At 36.5% G+C, this 19,625-nt stretch overlaps 1 protein-coding gene across 5 annotated transcripts in view; it reads right to left on the minus strand.

Annotated features, from left to right (window-relative positions):
- LOC131075005 (uncharacterized) overlaps positions 1 to 19,625 on the minus strand; it is a 107,390-nt gene that overhangs the window by 28,474 nt on the left and 59,291 nt on the right. For 4 of the 5 annotated variants that reach the window (XM_058011773.2, XM_058011771.2, XM_058011772.2 and 1 more), the window contains exons 8-11: positions 13,407 to 13,471; positions 13,118 to 13,292; positions 12,241 to 12,438; positions 12,052 to 12,099 (exon numbers count right to left, since the gene is read on the minus strand). In XM_058011773.2, coding sequence (XP_057867756.2) covers positions 12,052 to 12,099; positions 12,241 to 12,438; positions 13,118 to 13,292; positions 13,407 to 13,471 — 486 coding nt within the window. The remainder of the gene's footprint in view (positions 1 to 12,051; positions 12,100 to 12,240; positions 12,439 to 13,117; positions 13,293 to 13,406; positions 13,472 to 19,625) is intronic. The other variant, XM_058011775.2, reaches the window with a different exon arrangement.

Below are 19,625 nucleotides of genomic sequence, written 5' to 3' on the forward strand. Positions count from 1 at the left end.
CTGACTTATAAGTTGCATTTTTTGATGATTTTTAATAAAATCATGGGTTCTCTGCAAGCTAATTGCCTAGGGATTTGTGCCAATAGCTCACAAAGAGTTTGACAAATTTTGACAGAAAAATCAAACCTTTTTTGCTGATTTTTTAATAAAAAATCGAAGTTTGTTGCTAGAGTTGACTTTGAACTCATTTTTTGTGCCTTTGGAAAACGAGAGGGATGGTGTCTTTGACTGACATCATGTTGGAAGGTAACTAGAGATTTAATGGCAAAAATTACAATACCTAGAAACAGGGAATACTCACAATTATCGAGTATCGGTGCATAGATCAGATTGTTTTGGGTAATTCTACTTGTCCCACAGCAACAAGCAAAGACCAAGACAACGAGCGTAACCGTGAAGCGGTTATGTTGCTCAAATTATCTATCACTGACGAGATGCTTCCAAAAGTGCCATCTGGCAAGATTGCTACAGATTTCTAGACACACCTGAAGAATTTGCACAAAACGTCAAACAAGAGCAAAGCATTCTTCCTTAAAAATATGTTGTTATCGATTATGATGGACGACAAGATGTCTTTGCAAGATCATGTAATGGAGATCAAAGAAATGAACAATCAATTGGAGGCCATTGGTCGCAAGATGGAAGAAGAAAATATGGTGGTTATCACGTTGAAAAGCTTACCACAATCCTATGAGCACTTCATCAAAACTCTCAACATTACTTCCAACAATGTTGATCTGAAATTTGATGAACTATGCAACAAGATCTTGCATCGGGATAGGTGGAAGAAGTAGTTTGAGAGTAGTAGCGAGACAACTAGTGTAGAACAAGCTTTTACTGCCAAAGACAAAGGCAAAGGCAAGTCCTCTCAGCAGAAAAGAAAAACATCACATGTCATTATTGTGGTAAGCTTGGTCACATGAAAAAACACTACAAAAAGCAGTTGACTGATCAAAAATCCAATCAAAGAGGGTCTCAGCACAAGGCCCATGTTGTAGAGCATACTAAGCAAAAGGAGTCTGCCTTTTATGCATTTATGGCCAACAGACCAGCAGATCATGTCAAATCTTCTGCGTAGTACATTGATTCTAGAGCTTCTCGGCATTTTACACACAGGAGAGATTGGTTCACGGAATACAAGGCTTGCTCTAATTTAGTGATCTTCAATGGTGGTGAAGAGTATACAACTGTCAGCAAGGGCAACTTTCAAATTACATCTGGTGGGAGAAATCTCATATTTCTCAATGTATACTATGTTTCGGGCATGGAGCTCAATCTGTTCTTGTGAGTTAGATTATGGGACACTGTTCAAAGTTGGATGTCGCTTTCAATGCACACAAGTGCCACATTATTGACAAGGAATCCAAGAAGACAATTGTAGTTGGGCTCGAAGATCATGGATTGTATAGACTGATTGATGCTAGAGTCTCAGGAGCAAGCAATGGCTGCACAGAGTTCATCCATCAGTTCTCTTTGGCATCAGTTATGGGCATCTCAACCTATCATACCTCTCTCAGTAGGCTCGAGAGAATTTGGTAGAAGGCTTACTTGAGATTCAGCAGCAGACACATGGTGTGTGCAGGGCTTTCCAAGCAAGGAAGCAACATCGAAGGTCCTTCAATTGGTTCATGCAGATGTTTGTGGACCAATGAATAATGTATTGGTCACTGGTGCTAGGTATTTTCTCTTGTTTGTTGATGATTTCAGTAGGAAAATGTAGGTGTTTTTCCTAAGGGAAAAATCAGATGTGTTTAATGAGTTCCAAAAGTTTAAAGCATTAGTTCAAAAAAAGTCAAGATGTCAGATCATAACTCTTAGATCAGATAATGGGGGGTGAATTTTGTTCCAACAAATTCACCAACTTTAGTGCTAAACACGGTATTAAGCATCATCTTACCACACCCTATACCCCTCAGCAAAATCGTGTTGTTGAGCTGAGAAACTGTATTATTAGAGAGATGGCCCGTTGTATGCTGGAGAAAAAAAATGTTCCAAAGAAGTTTTGGACTGAGGCAATGTATACTACAGTGTACCTTCTTAACCCGTCTCCCACACAAGTCATTAAGAAGATGACTCCAAAGAGTATAGATCTCTTGCACCAAAGATCCTAGCAGAAATGACCCTAACCAATTTGTGCAATCTTAGATTGAAAAATGGGTTGAGAATTGAACAAAGGCCCCAACCTAATCAACACAAAAGAGTTCTAGCACTCCCTAGGGAAATTAATTCTTCCTACTTGTGATGGTTCCAACAAAAGTACAACACAATCTGAGATTCAAAAAATAGTTACTTATCTATCACTTAAACCAATATTTGAAGAAAAAGCTATCAAGTTCACCACACTATGCCTTGATGAGATAGCATACAAATGTTAGTAACTTAGTATCATGGGTTGGTTACCCAAGGCTCTAATCTTATCAATACTTATGATCAATTTAGCAAAAGGCTAATTGAACAATTTGATAGAAAGGATCTTAGATCCACTTTAAAGAACTGATCTGAACGAAGCAAATTAGTTTTGTTGATAGCTATGTAGCAAAATTCCAAAAATAATCATTTATTATTCCTAATGTCTTAAAAAGGAGACTCACAATCTTGTTCATAGAAGGATTAACTAAATCTCTCAAAGGGTTATTTAAATCTTTCAATCCACCATCACTTCAAGAGGCTAAGTTCCAATCCAATCCCCCTAAATCTAAGAAACATTTTAGAAAGGGCATCATTCAACAAAAAATACAGCCACCTTAGAGCAATGATGAAACAAAGGCCAAAATAAAGCAAGAACAAGTTGTATTTTACCTTCAAGGAACCTTGAAACTAGGACATAGATGCCTTGGCAGAGGCCAAATTAATTATGTAAAGTACTATCCAACAAAGAGCAAGAAACAAAAGAACCTAAATCCAAAAATGTGATACAAGTAAGTGGTTCAATTTGGCTCTTTTTCTGTTGGAGTAAATTAATAATTTACCCATGCTTAAGTTAGCTTAGGTATCAGTATTTCCTAGGTTACATTAATATTTGTGTCAGGTGGTTGAGTTCTACCTACCTACTTCCTACCTACCCTTGCATCTCATTGAGACATGTCATTATCGTGTGCTCTCATCTCTCTCACTCTTGCCTTTATAAGCAGAGCTCATTGTACATTTTATTCATCTCAATATCAGTTATCTTTCTAGTGCATATCTTTCTTTGAATTGTGAAGGTTATATTGTTGTTTGTGGTCCTGGAGTGGAGTCTTCTCTCCAACATGGTATCAAAGCCTTCTTGCAGCGTCTCCTTCCACATCTGAGATCTTCATCAATCTAATATTGAGGTCCCGAGAGTTGCAATTTTGCAATACAGGCACCATTTCATTTGGTGTCATTCTTGGTTATATCAATTCCCATAGTTTGCAAACCAGCAGTATTTTCTGTTTGTGGTCCAAGAGTGGAATCTTCTATCCAACATGGTATAAATCTCTTGCATCTGAGATCTTCATCAGTCTGAGCTTGAGGTCCCAAGAGTTGCAATTTTGTGATACAAGCACCATTTCATTTGGTGCCATTCTCGGTTATATCAATTTCCATAGTTTGCAAACCAGCGTTTTTCTTGTTTTTGGTTGGCATTTATGGTCTAGGTGGCTTATATCTCTACAGTTGCTTAGTTTTGGAAGAAATTTGTATTGTGTGGTGACAAGCTCCATTGTTGGCAAGTGGTTTACCCAAATTGCTTCACCACAAATTTACAAACCTCACTTTCATTGATCATATGACTCGATATTGCTCTTTGTATCGTTTTGTCTTTCGTGAGCAATTTTTTTGGTGGGTGATATTCCTGTGGCAGCGATTTTATTTGAGTGGAAGTTTTGAAGGTTCTCTGCAATTTTATTGGCTGTTATGTATTGCACTAAAACCTTTTGATCAAAACCTTACATCATCTTCCTTATCGGCCCACTCCATGAAGCTAGCGTCTCCAACAAAGTGATTGGCCTTTCGATTGTTTTGGCTCGCGGAGCTATATCTATGATTGTTGGGCATATCTTGTGCTAGTGGCGGGGTTTTTTCACAGATAGGGCATTCAAATTGAAAACTTTGTGACATCAATATCGTAGTAAAGGTGGCAGCTTAATGCTTGCAGACGATATTGTTGTAGCGACTTCATTGCATTAAATTGGTCCTCCAATCTTTCTTTGGCAGCATGTCTACTTAGCACGCATGTATCTGTTTGGGGCTCATGTGGTACTTGCTTTTGCCATAGATTGAGCAAACTAGTTTGTCGTTTGGATACAAAGCTCGGATTCTTGCACAGTCGATGTTTATTGGTCGATTTTTATTGAAACACCTTTCATTTCTAAAGTCTTAAGTTTAAGATTCACCCTTACGGTTTCTATTTCTCGTGAGGAAAGATAGCCCATGGACCCACTATACGCCAGAGGAAGTCTTTGCTTATGCTTTATCCCACATTGATAGTGTGACGGGTTTTTTCTGCATCTTTATACCTGCAAGTTTGATTGTTATGTGTGCGCACTTGAAAGGGCTCACACCCACACGCACACATGTGGATTTGCTTACTTTGTGAAGGCATGTGCGCTTTGGCAGTTGTGCTCACTTGTTGGTGACTTGCTTATTGGAACACTTGTGAAGTTGTTAGCTTGTTGGCCTGGGCACCTACCAATTTATCGTTCATCACCCTTAAAGGGCTCCATTTTTAGCAGCAATTCAGGTTTTTGTTGCACTTTCAGCCTTATAGGCTCTTTTTATCATTTGGATAGTATTAATATCATTTTGCAATGGCTCTATCTCTGTACTTATTTTGAGGAATCATCATAATGGGTTTTTCTTTTATTTTGGAGAAGGGCAATGAAGTGATTTCACACTCACTCATCTTAGTGAGCGTCATTTATAGCCATATTTGTATAATCTTGTTCCTATTCCTAGCACAACTTGTGAGATTAGTATTTGGAAAGGCTCTAGGGCCAAAGTCTTTAGAGTTATTTTTGATCATGTTGATGATGACATTTTGGAGTCACCTATTCATTTTGAATGCCCACATGCTCTTTGGACTCACATTAGAGAGTTATATGGCGATCATGATACTCAGCAATTCCCTAATGATCCTATTCCCAATGTGACTCTTCATTTTTCAGAGAAGCTAACACATGTTTGTGATCCTTTGGGAGATTTTGCCACCTTCAAATCCTACATGAATCAAATTTTTAACAAAAATTGAGGAAATTTCAATTTTAAATTATGATAGAATTTAACTAAAGGAGTGTCTTCCTTAATAAACTAGAGTCATAGCATATTCATTAGAAAACACGCATTAAGTACTTGAAAGTATCAAGGTTGTTTAATGAGCCATAGCTAAAGCTCTACCCATAACATGTGCATTGATCTAGATTAAGAACTATTTTCTCATAAGAATTGTCTAATGTCACTAATATAACTAGTGCAGCTGGTGCATTACCAAATCCAAAGGCACTAAATATGTTGTATGCAGAGACATCATATTCCAAAATGAATTAGTCTTCATTATATCTTCAACTAACTTTGCCTAGGTTTAACCAAGAAAACCATCCATAAAAGAATAAATTCACATGCAACCACTTTTCCAAGAATGAAATCTACGAATGGAATAGGCAAAAGATCTTTAATTGTGATTTCATTTGGACTCCTGAAGTCAATGCATGTTCTGATTTATATTGATTCTTTTTCAAGGAAATCACCATCAGCAATTCTTAGTTAAAAAGATTCAAGTATGGCAATACAAAGAAAATATAATACAAACAATATATGAAAGTGTCAAGGAAAAGAGATTAAAACTCAATTCTTGGCAAGAATGACAATATCACAAATAAAGCAATAAAAAGCAACAAAAACAATATAAACATCCAAGACCCTAAAGTGAGATGGAACAGATATTTAAGTTATTTGGAAAACAAAAACATCCTTCAAACATAAGGTGATGGGATGGCTAGTAAGCTGTCGAAATAAATTTGAGCAAGACTACATTTACAAATTCATTTTGCACTATATCTAGGAAAGAAGCAAAAGTTGATCATATCTTCTGGAAATGTCCAACAGCCAGAGGCTTTTGGGATAGCTCCAAGATTAATTTAATTTCCTTTTTATTGCTCCTCTCTTCTTGGAGATTCTTGAATTTCCCAAAAACGTCCCTAGATACATGGTGATGGTGCAAGTACAGCACAAGTAATAGAATATTAAAATAATGTTAATTTTAGTATTAATGCTCAATAGTGTATATTCTATTTTAGTTAGATCGTCTACGATCTTCTCAACAGTTTCTTATTAGAAACTTGCTATTCTTGTAAATATTCTTGTATTATTTATGAGCATCTTGCTCATTCTGTTAATGAATCAATTCTTTGAAATCCATATGCTTCTGCATTTGTTTTATGGTATCAGAGCTATAGGAGAAATTTTTTTCGAAAACTTTTTAATTCAAATTTCCAATTAGTGGAAATTTTCGAAATTATTTCTGGTTTTTAAAAATCCATCTAGGGTTTTTCAGTTTCCTAGCTTCTGTAACTACCTCGCGGGTTTGTACAGTCACGTTTTTTTTGCGCGACCTGTGTTCGGCGGCGTTCGTGGTTGGTGCGCGACCTGTGTTCGGCAACGTTCGTGGTTGGTGCGCGACCTGCAAAGTCGTCGTGACCTGTGTCCAACGGCGTCTGCGGCTCTGTGCGCGACCTGCAGACGTCACACTGTTTTTTTTGCACCTGTATTTTGCGTCCGCGGCTCTGTGCATGACCTGCAGACGTCACACTGTTTTATGCTCGCTACTGTGGGTTATAAAACCCGTGGGGACATCTATACTGGTGACGCGGCTCCCGTACCAAGTTTTCTTCAACTGCATTTTTTTCTAGGCATCTCATGGCTTCCACAACCCTCTGAATTTTTCGATTAAGGTGTTTACCTTCCAGTTTTCATCGAAAATAAATTTTTCTTGCAGATTCTTGGTGGGTTTTTCGAAACCTAATTTGGGTAGTTGCCCGATTTTTCTGGGTGCATAGTTTTTCGTGCCTCGATTTTCGAGCCAACGGATTTGAATTTGGTTTTCAGATTCCTTCTAGGTTTTCTCTCATCTTTCAGTACATTGGGAAACGTGCAAATGGCTTCTCTCACCAATCTGATGTTAGAAGGCAGTCAACGCTTTAATGGCCACAATTACAACATCTGGAAATAGCGTATGTTGACCATTTTTGAATATAGGCGTCTTGACCAACTTGTTTTGGGAAAAGAGCTCAATCCTGGTACACCTGGTGCAGATCAAGATAAGTTTGATGAACGCAATCGGGAGGCAGTTATGCTTCTCAAACTCTCAGTGACTGATGATCAGTTACCGCAGATTCCTTCCGGCAAGACAACTTCCGACATCTGGAAGCATCTGAAGGAATTGCATGAGACATCCGACAAGAGCCGAGCATTCTTTCTAAAGAATCAGCTGTTCTCCATTATGATGGACGAATGTATGTCCTTACAGGAACACCTCACGAGGATTAAGGACATTCGAGATCAGCTCAAAGCTATTGGTCAGACTATGGAGGAAGAAGACATGGTAGTAATCACTCTGAAAAGTCTTCCGAAATCGTATGAACACTTCATTGAGACCCTCAATATTACTTCCACTAATGTTGATCTGAAGTTTTCAGAATTGTGCACCAAACTTCTACAGCAGGATCGCTGGAAACAACAGTTTGGTAGTGGTACTACATCAGCCTCCTCGGAAAATGCCTTCACAGCCCAATCCTTTCACAAGGATAAAGGCAAATTTCAGTCCTCTCAGTCTTCTCAGCAGAAAGGCTCTTCTCAGACACAGGATGGTGCTAAGAAGAAGAATGTGCAGTGCAATTACTGTCACAAGTACGGCCATATGAAGAAAGATTGCCGTCAGAGGCTCGCTTCTGAACAAAAGAAGCAGGGAGGGTCACACCAGAAGGCGCATGTTGTTGAACATTCCGAGCAGAAGGAGTCTGCCTTTTATGCCTTTATGGCTAAGAGGTCTTCGAATCATGCCAGGTCTTCTGCTTGGTACATTGACTCTGGTGCATCACGTCACTTTTCTCATCGGCGTGACTGGTTTACAGACTTCTCATCTTTTAGTGATTCCATTGTATTTGGCGGAGGTGAGGAGTATACAGTTGTTGGCAGAGGCACTGTTCAGATACAGTCTGGTGGCAGGACTCTCATTTTCCTGAATGTGTACTATGCTCCTGGTATGGAACTTAATCTACTCTCTGTCAGTCAGATTATGAGGAATTCTCCTCAGCTAGATGTGGTGTTCAGTGCTCACAAGTGTTCCATCATTGATCGGGAGACTCGTTTTACTATTGCTGTTGGTCTAAAGGATCATGGCCTATACAGGCTTCTTGACACTGGTGATTCTCCTGAAGTGGCTTTGGCAGCTCGTGTTTCTCCTCTCAGCACTTTGTGGCATCAGAGATATGGACATCTCAACATTCAGTATCTCTCTCAGCTATCTCGGGAGGGACTTGTTTCAAGGTTACCTGATATTCAGACTCAGCATCTTGTTGTATGTGGCGCCTGTCAAGCTGGCAAACAGCATCGGACTTCATTCACACATGGAAAGTCTTGGCGCGCATCTAAGGTACTTCAATTACTTCATGCTGATATTTGTGGTCCTATGAATACATCTTCTGTTACTGGTTGCAAATATTTTTTGCTTATTGTAGATGATTTTAGTAGAAAGATGTGGGTGTACTTTCTTAAACACAAATCAGATGTATTTAGTATCTTTCAGAAGTTTAAGTCCTTTGTTGAAAAAGAGTCTGGATATAGCATCATTACTCTTAGGACAGATAATGGGGGGGAATTTTGCTCTTCTGCATTCTCCAACTTCTGTGATACCCATGGCATCAAACGCCAATTGACTACACCCTACACTCCTCAGCAAAACAGTGTTGTCGAGCGTCGCAATCGTACGGTTGTTGAGATGGCTCGCTCTATGTTACAACACAGGAGTGTTCCGAATAAGTATTGGGCTGAAGCAGTGTTTACTGTTGTCTACCTCCTTAACCGTTCCCCTACTCAGGCTGTTAAGGGGAAGACTCCAGAAGAGGTTTGGTCTGGTCGGAAGCCTAAGATCAGCCACCTGAAGGTTTTTGGCTCTGTTGCCTATGTTTGGATTCCAGATGCTAAGTGCTCCAAGTTGGATTCCAAAAGTCAGAAACTCATGATGACAGGATACAGTGATCGCCATAAGGCCTACAGACTGATCGATATAGACACTGAACATCTTATCTTCAGTCGTGATGTTGTATTTGATGAAGACAGAGGATTCTTTCAATCCCCTTCTTCTGAGCCGTGTTCTGAGGATTAGCCTCACAGTGTTCTTATTCCATTAGGTTCGCCTGATGGGAGGGATGATGCAAAATCTATTTTCGATGATGCACTACCTGAGTTCCCTCCGGAGAATAATCCTCCTCCTGCTACTCCTGTTCCCGATCTTGAGCCTCTTCCAGCTCCTCCAGATGTTAGCACTTCTACTCTCCGGCCTAAATGGTGGGCCAAGACCATTGGTGATCTCAGGGATACTGAGCTCATTGAGGGTAGAAACTCCCGTAATAAGAGCAAACAGCAGCATACAGTCAATTTTGCTCTCATGGCTAACATACACAGTGTTTTTGAGCCTCAAACATATTCAGAGGCTAAAGGTATACCTGAGTGGGAACAGGCTATGGAAACTAAGTTCCAGAGTCTTCAGAAGAATAACACTTGGGCCCTTTCTGATCTTCCTTCAGGGAAGAAGCCCATTAGCTGCAAATGGGTGTACAAAGTAAAATACAAAGCTGATGGAACCCTAGACAAGTATAAGGCTCGTCTTGTTGCTCGTGGGTTCTCACAGAAAGAAGGCATTGACTACGAGGAGACTTTTGCTCCTACAGCCAAAATGAGTACCATACGGCTCGTTCTTGCCTTGGCAGCCCAGTTCAGTTGGAAAGTCCATCAGATGGACGTCAAGAGTGCTTTTTTGAATGGTGACTTACAGGAAGAAGTCTACATGAGGCAACCCCTAGGATTCAAGGTTGCTGGTCAAGAACAGAAGGTCTGTAGACTAGTCAAAGCACTCTATGGTCTGAAACAAGCTCCTCGGGCTTGGTACATGAAAATTGATAAGTACCTGACAGATCATGGTTTTCAGCGAAGTCCATCTGATGCAAACCTGTATATCAAGCATACTAGTAATGATGTTCTGTTTGTAGTTGTCTATGTGGATGACTTAATCATTACTGGCAGTTCAGCACATTTGATCACTGGGATCAAACAGGATTTGTGCCGCACCTTTGATATGACAGATTTGGGACTTCTACATTACTGCTTAGGAGTTGAAGTCTGGCAGACTGAGAACAGTATCTTTCTCTCTCAGTCCAAGTATGCTAGAAGTCTTGTGGACAGGTTCAGAATGCAGGATTGCAAACCTGCCTCTACTCCTATGGAACCCGGGCTCAAACTTTCAGCTCAGTCATCTTCACCAGTTGTGGATGAATCTTTGTTCAGGCAACTAGTGGGCAGCCTCATCTATCTTACTGCCACTAGACCTGACATCAGTTTTGCAATGAGCTACATTTCACGCTTCATGACAGCTCCCAAGGCTGATCATTGGATAGCAGCGAAGCGTGTGCTGCATTATGTGAGTGGCACTCCTGATTATGGACTTCTGTACACTCGGAGTTCTGATCCTATACTCAGTGGCTACACAGATTTTGACTGGGCAGGTTCGGTTGATGACCGTAAGTCTACAGCAGGGTATGTGTTTAGTTTGGGATCTGGTGCTGTCACATGGACTAGTAAGAAGCAACAGGCAGTGGCTCTCTCCTCGACAGAAGCAGAGTATCGGGGAGTAGTTAAGGCATCTTGTGAGGCGGTTTGGCTTCGACGAATGCTTGTGGATATGCATGTCTCCCAGGCAGGTCCTACTCTCTTGTTCTGTGATAATCAGGGAGTGCTCAAACTCACCAAGAATCCAGTCTTCCATGAAAGAACCAAGCATGTGGAAACTCATTGTCACTATATTCGACAGCTGGTTGAAGACGGATCCATCCAGTTGTTGTATGTTCCTACCTCGGAGCAGCCAGCAGACATCTTCACCAAGCCCCTTGGTCCTGATAAATTTGTAAAATTCAGGGGGTCTATAGGTGTAGTTAATAGATTGAGCATTAAGGGAGGGTAATAGAATATTAAAATAATGTTAATTTTAGTATTAATGCTCAATAGTGTATATTCTATTTTAGTTAGATCGTCTACGATCTTCTCAGCAGTTTCTTATTAGAAACTTGCTATTCTTGTATTATTTATGAGCGTCTTGCTCATTCTGTTAATGAATCAATTCTTTGAAATCCATATGCTTCTGCATTTGTTTTAAAAGACACTTCCCCCAAGTCCATGCATATCCAAAAAGTACCCACCTCAAAACACCTAGTTTTGCAAAGGGGTGTTTTTGCAAGGGGGTGTGTCCCCATGGAACAAGGGAATAAACCAAGCCCCCCTTCCATAGACTTGCATAACTTTTGGAGAACTGGATTCTTAAGGATAAACCTAGCCCACTCTTGTGTAGACTTGTTTTGTTATTCAATACTAGCATTTCATATTTGATTATGATCCTTGCTTAGACCACAAACCCTCTAATTTGATGAGCTCTATATTTATATAATCATATTTCTACATTTCTATATCATTTTGAACTTGATTAGTGAGGCAATAATTGCTGATTTTGAAATACAAAATCCAGTATCATATACATACTCTATCGTATATCTACACAGCTAATCAAGTAATATCTGAAACCAAAAAACATATTATAAAGGTAAAGCTTAGAAAAATAGCTATAACAATAAATCTTAGATTAATAATAAAGCATCAAATTAATATCATTTTAATATAGAAATAGTTTTGTCAAATGACATGAAATTCACTGGCTACATTGAAGCTCACTATTCAAAATAAATTAAAGCAAGCAAGAAATAAAAATAATATTGCAAGCTAGCAATTTTCAAAAATGAAGTAGACAGCAAACGTTATTCAATTGTTTACCTCTTTGTTTACAAGCTTCAGAAATTTTGCACGTTCCTCACTGACTGACTGAAAAAACAAGTATGTGTCAGTTACAATCTAGAACTGGAGTTACAGATTTGCTGAAAATAAGACAAAGAAATTTATAGCAATTGTTCTGAATAAGGAAATAAGCACATAAAAGAAAAAGGAGAAAGGAAGAAAGCATACAGAAGCCGAAGCTAGAACAGCTAAAGCGCGACTAAGCTCACAAAGTTGATCTTGCTTTTCTATGGCTTTAGCTCTTGCCAACTCTTGCACCTCTCTTTCCGTTGCAACATTCATCTCCTGTAATGCAATATCTTTTTGATTCAAAACTGCCTCCTCCTCCAGCCTTGCTTGCTCCTCTTTCTTTTTCTTTTCTTCCTCCTATCATGTAATTCAAATGAAATCAATTCATTTCCTGAAAAACTAACCATTTTTCCCTATTTACAAATCCCTTCACATGTGCTCCCCATAGCTTAACCAATGAGAAATGAGGATGTTAGAACATCTCACAGAAAACATCATATAACAAGCAAAAAGGAAAGACCCTTCTAATTTATAAGTTTATGAAATGATACTCGCTAAAACATTATGACAAACCATTCAGATAGCATAGTTACCAACTTCAGAAATACAGATTCATACAAAAGAAAACACAGTCCAAAAATCTGGAATCTGAGAAAAATCTGGAAAATATTCAGAAAATATGGACATGAAAAAAGCGTGTCTGTGTACACATAATATATCATAAACATATGTAATATTTTGATTGTTTGTGGCACAGAATAAGCGGGCTAGAATGTGCATAATCACAGAAATGATAACTTTAATGTTTTAAAAGAAAAATCAATAAAAGCTGTCCAGATTTGGAACAGGTTGATTTGGTACATCTGAAAATTTGGATACAACAGGATTGTGCAGGATCCAGAGGGATTAACTATCAGTAATGAAAGAACCATGATTACCACTCTAACCTTATACCACCCATTCTTCTTTTACAAGCTCACAAAGAATACAAATTCATAGTTACTAGGAAAAGGCTCATTGAAAATTTTGATGTAACCTTTATAAGCTCCTCTTGCATTTCCAAGTACTCTAGTTTTCTTCTTCGATCAGCAACTGAATCCTCACTTGGAAATGCGGTAACCCCTACAGAATCAACAAGTTCATCTGGAAGAGAAGACAGTGTGGCCTGAACAGCCTCTTCTGGCTTGACTTTTCCTGAGACTGTAAATGCTCTGGCAAAGAAGAGTAATGAATCAAACAACCACAATAGACAATAATGCTGAAGTACTTTCCTCTCTTAGAGATACAAACTGCAGGAATTAGACTAAAGTATCAAAAGTAGTTACCTTGAAAGAATAAGGAGGGAAGAAGGTACCGAATGGTTCAAAGAAAGATCCAACCAATCATGCAGCTGTAGCAAACATGTATTATGTACATCAGAAAAGCCAAATATCAATGCTCAACATTTTGACATATACTACACATTCAAACTCTTGAAAATCACCATATTGCAAATGCAAAAAAAAAATGGAAAGCAGAGCTCATAATATCACTGCACACAAATTTTATTGACCAATAAAAAAGATCAAACAGAAGCCAATACATCACGTTGAGGAATAAAGATAGCTGTTGAATGCCATAGATTTTATACTGTGAAACCATTATAAATGCCAAAATATTAAGTTCATTACTAGAGTAGAGTACTATTGAGGAAGTGGGTTATCTATTAGTATCAAAATTAAACAAAATTAAACAAATACAAAAGATAAAGCACCAAAAAGCTACATATTTGGAAGACAATGGGCAGAAGCTATGACTTGAAATCCCCTGTTGGATAATTATGAATAAAATGTGCTAAATTTTGATTTTGAAGATGACATGTCCAGGGATCAACGTGCTCCGAAGTTCAAATAATTATTGATTAAAGAACTTTGTCATAACGTAACATGGGAATATTTAGTATGGCAAATGATAAGTTCCATTGCCTATACGGCTATACCCATTGTCCTCTTCAATGACAATCTGTTAGCAGATTAAATCCATATAGCGAATAAAACATTTAAGGCAAAGAATGGCAGAGTGGAGAGGTTCAAATGGGAATGGAGGTGGTTGATGGGTGGAATGTGTATAAGACTATACACTGAGAATCAAAATGGAAATTAAAACTGAGAAAAATAATTAATTTGAACAAATTGAGATGAAAAGAATATTCAATTACCCACGAAAATTTACTCATCAAAAGGTGGAGAGAATCTAACAGTTCCCTTCTAAGCACAGCTACCAAATCTGGCCAGATCTGGTTCAAGACTAGATCCATTTTTCGGACCTTGCAGATTTGTCAAATCCAATCCAGACCTTTCATTTACTATCTAAATTTTACTGGATGTTTTTTGAAAATTCCAAATTTTCAAATTTTTTGACCTCCCAAAAGAACTAAATTTATATTCTTGTAAGTGTAACGATGTGAAAGCTAAGAAGAAAGAATGGGAGGAGGGAAGTTGGATCTTTATATTCAAGATGTAGTTGGGGAGCAAAGGAAATCTGTTAGAATATTTAATCTTTACTTGGCTTAGGTTTATTTGTATTTAGCTTAGGATATTCCTTGGGAATTCCTACATGTAATTTGTCCTCTAGTACATGTGTGAGCACAAGTCATTTCTTTTGTTTTCCTTTATTAAGGAATATTAGATTTCCTCCATAAGAGGATGTGGACACATGGCACACACATTTTATAAATGGTGGCATTCATAGATTTGGGAGTTACTCCTCATCTCTATTTAAGAGATGTCTCCTCTCTCATTTCTTCTTAATGACAATATTGTAAAGAGCCTCTCTCTCTCTCTCTCTCTCTCTCTCTCTCTCTCTCTCTCTCATTTTAGGCATTGCCTCATTCATAATATCACAAGGGGTTTTTCTTTGTTTTCCCCCATTCAAAAGTTCTTGTGCCTCCTTCTTCACATTTGGGTGATTGCTCCAAGGTTTTTTGCATTTCTCTTGGTAACATTTACTTCATCAATAAACTTACTTGGATTTTATTATTCTTCCTTGCTCTTGTATTTCCTTTCATGGTATCAGAGCAGGTTTCTAATCCTTGTTTCAAGTTGAGATCGATGAAGGTTGTCATTCTGTGGAGTTCACCTTGTTGGAGGCATTCTTGAGAGGAGAAGAAGTTTTTTTTCTACTATTTTCTATTGTGCAGGTTTTTTATTTCAGATTTTAAATTTTTTTTTCAAACTTGTTAACAAGTTTGCCTGCAGGTTTAATCTTCTATTCTAGTTTTTTTTTATTAAAACAAAAAAAGCTTTGGAAGGCTTGCCGCCAAAGTTTCTTCTTTCTGGTTTAAAGTTGTGGCTTTGGAAGGCTTGCCGCCAAAGTTTCTAGTTTTTTTTAGTGTGAGTAGTTTGGAAGGTCTACCGCCAAACTCAGCCTCCTTAATCTGCTTGGTCGGCTTGCCGCCAAATCTGATTTATTATGACATTGCTTCTCTGTTTGTTTGCAGGTTCTAAAATTTTATTTCACTTGCAGATTATTGTTGGTTTATATATTTTCTAACTATTTCTATTTGCAGATTCAAAGAACTGTTTTAGTTCCTCTCTGATTAAATCTGTTTAAAATAATTCTATTTAAAGTTTTATTTCACTTACAAATACTAACTCAATCATCTGGGTTACATATCTATCTTTGTCTGGAAATATGATAAATCTTTTGCAGCTTGTATCTAAAGCTTGCTCTGATTAATTCCTAAATCTTTAGTTTGCTCTACTCTAACATACGATTCCTCTTATCTTCAAATCTTTTCGTGTACTCTCTTTGCACACTTCTGAAACCATTTTACCTACATTTGAGTTGGTAATTTGTTGTTTTTTTTTTTGCTTATCGTCCCTCCCTGCAGCACCAAATCTCTGTCGTAACGTCTCTCCCTACAGAGTATCTTAGCACCAAACTCTATTTATTTTGGTTTATCTCTATCATAACGTATAGCTTTTATCATAGTTTATGTATTGATTTGTTCTTACGTTTTATTTATCTGTAGCTTTATTATGTTTCATATAACTGAATTCAGAAAAAGTCAAAGGATAAATCCTTCTCACATATATCATAAGGTTTTAAAATTTAACTTTAAAATTTTAAGGTTTATTTGTCTTACATGTAATAAGGCTGGTTAACTTTTTTGAAATAATAGTTTAGCTCTTTAACATTAAGTAAAGTTTAATATTATTTAATGTAAAAGTTTTAATCTTTAAAAAGTTTAGTTTCTTTTTAAAAGTTTAGTTTAGTTTTATAAAAGTTTATTTAAAAGTAAAGTTTCGTTGAGTTCATTTTTTTTAATTTTTTTTAATAAAATTTTAGGTTTTAAATAAAGTTATTAATATAGAGAATTTTTATTTTGTTATTATAAAGATTTAAAGTTTTTTTAATATACGTTTGTTTAATTAAAATTTAAGTTCTTTTTCAATTTTAATTTGTTATTAAAAAAATTGAAAATAATATTTCTTGATAATTTTTTTTTAATTATTAAAATTTGATTCAATTTTTAATCAAGGAGGTTAATTTTCGTTTTTAATCAAAGGGAATTTTTTTTATTAACCATTATTTTGTTATCATGTCTACTTTAATTCCGGAAATCAAATTAAATAGTTCTAATTATCATTCATGGAAAACACATATTTCTTTTATTTTTCGTTTCAAGCATCTTTTGGATGTTGCAACTGATAAAACCTTTGAGCCCGCTACAACTGCTCCTCAAGCCGACCAAGATAGATGGAAGGCTCAAAATGAGGAAGCACTTGGTTTAATTGGTATTTCAATGGTTCCTGATTTGTATATTCCAATTGGAAATTGTACAAAAGCGTATGAAGCTTGGGAAATTTTAAAAACAACTTATGATAGCTCAAATGAATCCCGAAAAATTCAGCTTCAAAATCAACTTGAAGATCTCAGGTATACAGATTTTAAAACCATGGATGAATTCTTATTAAAGTTTGATTCTATTAATAGTCAATTAACCGGTTTAGGAGTTACGCTAACTGATTTACGTTTAATTCATCTTATTCTTAAAAAATGTCTTCCTCGTCAATTTCAGCAATTTATTACGAATATTCATGCTCGACTTGCTATTCCTAGCTTAGCTACTCAATTAACATATGATATTTTTCGTAATTTATTACGTCAAGAGGAAGCTAAATTAATTCAATTTGGTACTCTTAAAAGTAGTGAACATGCTTTTATGTCTAAAAATCAAAATCATAATAATAATTTTAGATCCAATAATAGTAATCATAATCATAATCATCATAATAATCACAAATCTTCTAATTATCAATCTCATTCTAAATCCTATCATAACAATTCTCATAATAATAATCATAATAATACATACAATAATGAATAATCAAAGGAATAATTCTCAAACAAGACCCCATTGCACATATTGTGGGAAAGATGGACATATTACTAATAATTGTTTTAAGAAGCAAAATTGTAAAAAGCCCATGAACCAAAATAATCAACAACATAAACCTCATTATAAGAAAGGTAATAATAATGGTAATTCATCTCGTCATGCATTTACATGTACTTATAAAGTTTCTCAACCACTTGAGTGGATTATTGATTCTGGTGCATCTCAGCATGTTACTTCTCATAAAGAATGTTTTGAATCTTTATATCCTGATACTTCTAATATTCTTGTTCAATTAGCTAATAATCATAGTTGCAAAGTTGAAGCTATTGGTGATGTGAATGTTCCTATGGGAAATTACATGATGTTCTTTATGTTCCTAAATTAAAATCAAACTTGATTTCAGTTCCTAAACTTTGTCAAGATTATAAGATTAACTTTTATAGGGGCATATGTTATATCATTGATCCAAAAATTAATCATGTTATTGCTATTGCTAAAATGGATAGTGATAACTTATTCAAGTTCTATGAATTTGCTCCTCCAAAGTATTCTTTGCTTCCTACTGTTGATTTTACTATATGGCATGAAAGACTTGGCCATCTCAATTCTGATTATATTTCAATGATGCAAAAAGAAAATATAATTGATGGATTGCCTAGTATTGTTCCTTCTCAAATTTTTTGCAATGGTTGCATGAGTGGTAAGATGCATAGGGAACCTTTTCCTCATGGTCAATCTTGGAGGGCATATACTAAATTGCATTTAGTTCATAGTGATCTCTTGGATCCCATGGAGAATCCCTCCATCCAAGGTTCAAGGTATGCACTTACCTTTGTTGATGATTTTTCAAGGAGAACATGGATATATTTCCTTCATAGTAAGGATCAAGTGCTTGATGTGTTTACTGAATTTCATATGTTTGTAGAAAGGCAATCTGGTTCTAAAATTAAGATTCTCCGTACTGACAATGGAAGAGAATATGTCAATAATGCATTTAATTCTTATTTGAAATCTTTTGGAATTAAACATGAGCTTACCATTCCTTATACACCACAACAAAATGGTGTGACGGAACAGAAGCATAGGACAATTGTTGAAATGGCTAGATGTTTATTGCATGCAAAAAATATGGATTACGAGTTTTGGGCTGAAGCTATGGCTTGTGCAACTTATTTAATTAATAGAACACCTACCAAAGCCTTAGAGGATAAAAATCCTGAAGAAGCTTGGTCTGGTAGAAAGCCCAATTTGCAGAATTTAAGAATTTTTGGTTCCATAGCTTATGTTCACAAACCTAAGGAGAAAAGAAAAAAATTAGATGCTAAATCTTCTCCTTTTATTTTTGTTGGTTACGATGAAAATACAAAAGGTTATAGAGTCTACAATACTATTACTAACAAGGTAAAAGTTGCAAGAGATGTTTGTATTGCAGAAAAAGGCATTCATGATTGTTCTAAAGTGGAGGATGATGAACTTGCTCAAAGCAAAGTTGTGCTTGTGGAGGACCAACCTCCTTCTCTTAACCCTACTCCTAATGCATCTCTTTCTATTCCTTCTAGTGATAGTGATGATGATAATAATAACTCTACTCCTCATGACTCTTCTTCTAGTGATGAATCCATTACTTCTAAAAGAAGACCTAAATGGTTTAAATCTTTAATTCAAGATAGTGATGAATACTTAGCTAGAATGGATAGACTTCAAGCTAGAAGAGTTAATTATTGTAATTATGCTTTAATGACTACTATTATGAATTCTAATGATCCTAAAACATTTGATCAAGCTAAAAATCAACCACATTGGCAAAAAGCAATGAAGGAAGAATATGATACTCTAATTTCTAACCAAACTTGGGATTTAGTTCCCTTGCCTCATGGTAAAAATCTTGTTTCTTGCAAGTGGCTTTATAAAACCAAATTGAATGCTAATAATCAAGTTAGTAAATTTAAAGCTAGATTAGTTGCTAGAGGTTTTTCTCAAATTGAAGGCTTAGATTATACTGAAACTTTTGCTCCTATTGCTAAAATGCCTCCAATTAAACTTGTGCTTGCTTTAGCTTCTAGAATGAATTGGCCTATTCACCAAATGGATGTTAAAAGTGCTTTTCTTAATGGTGATTTACATGAGGAAATTTATATGTCTCAACCTCCTGGTTTTATTA

The sequence above is a fragment of the Cryptomeria japonica genome, chromosome 5 (genome assembly GCF_030272615.1).
Source record: "Cryptomeria japonica chromosome 5, Sugi_1.0, whole genome shotgun sequence".
NCBI lineage: Eukaryota > Viridiplantae > Streptophyta > Pinopsida > Cupressales > Cupressaceae > Cryptomeria > Cryptomeria japonica.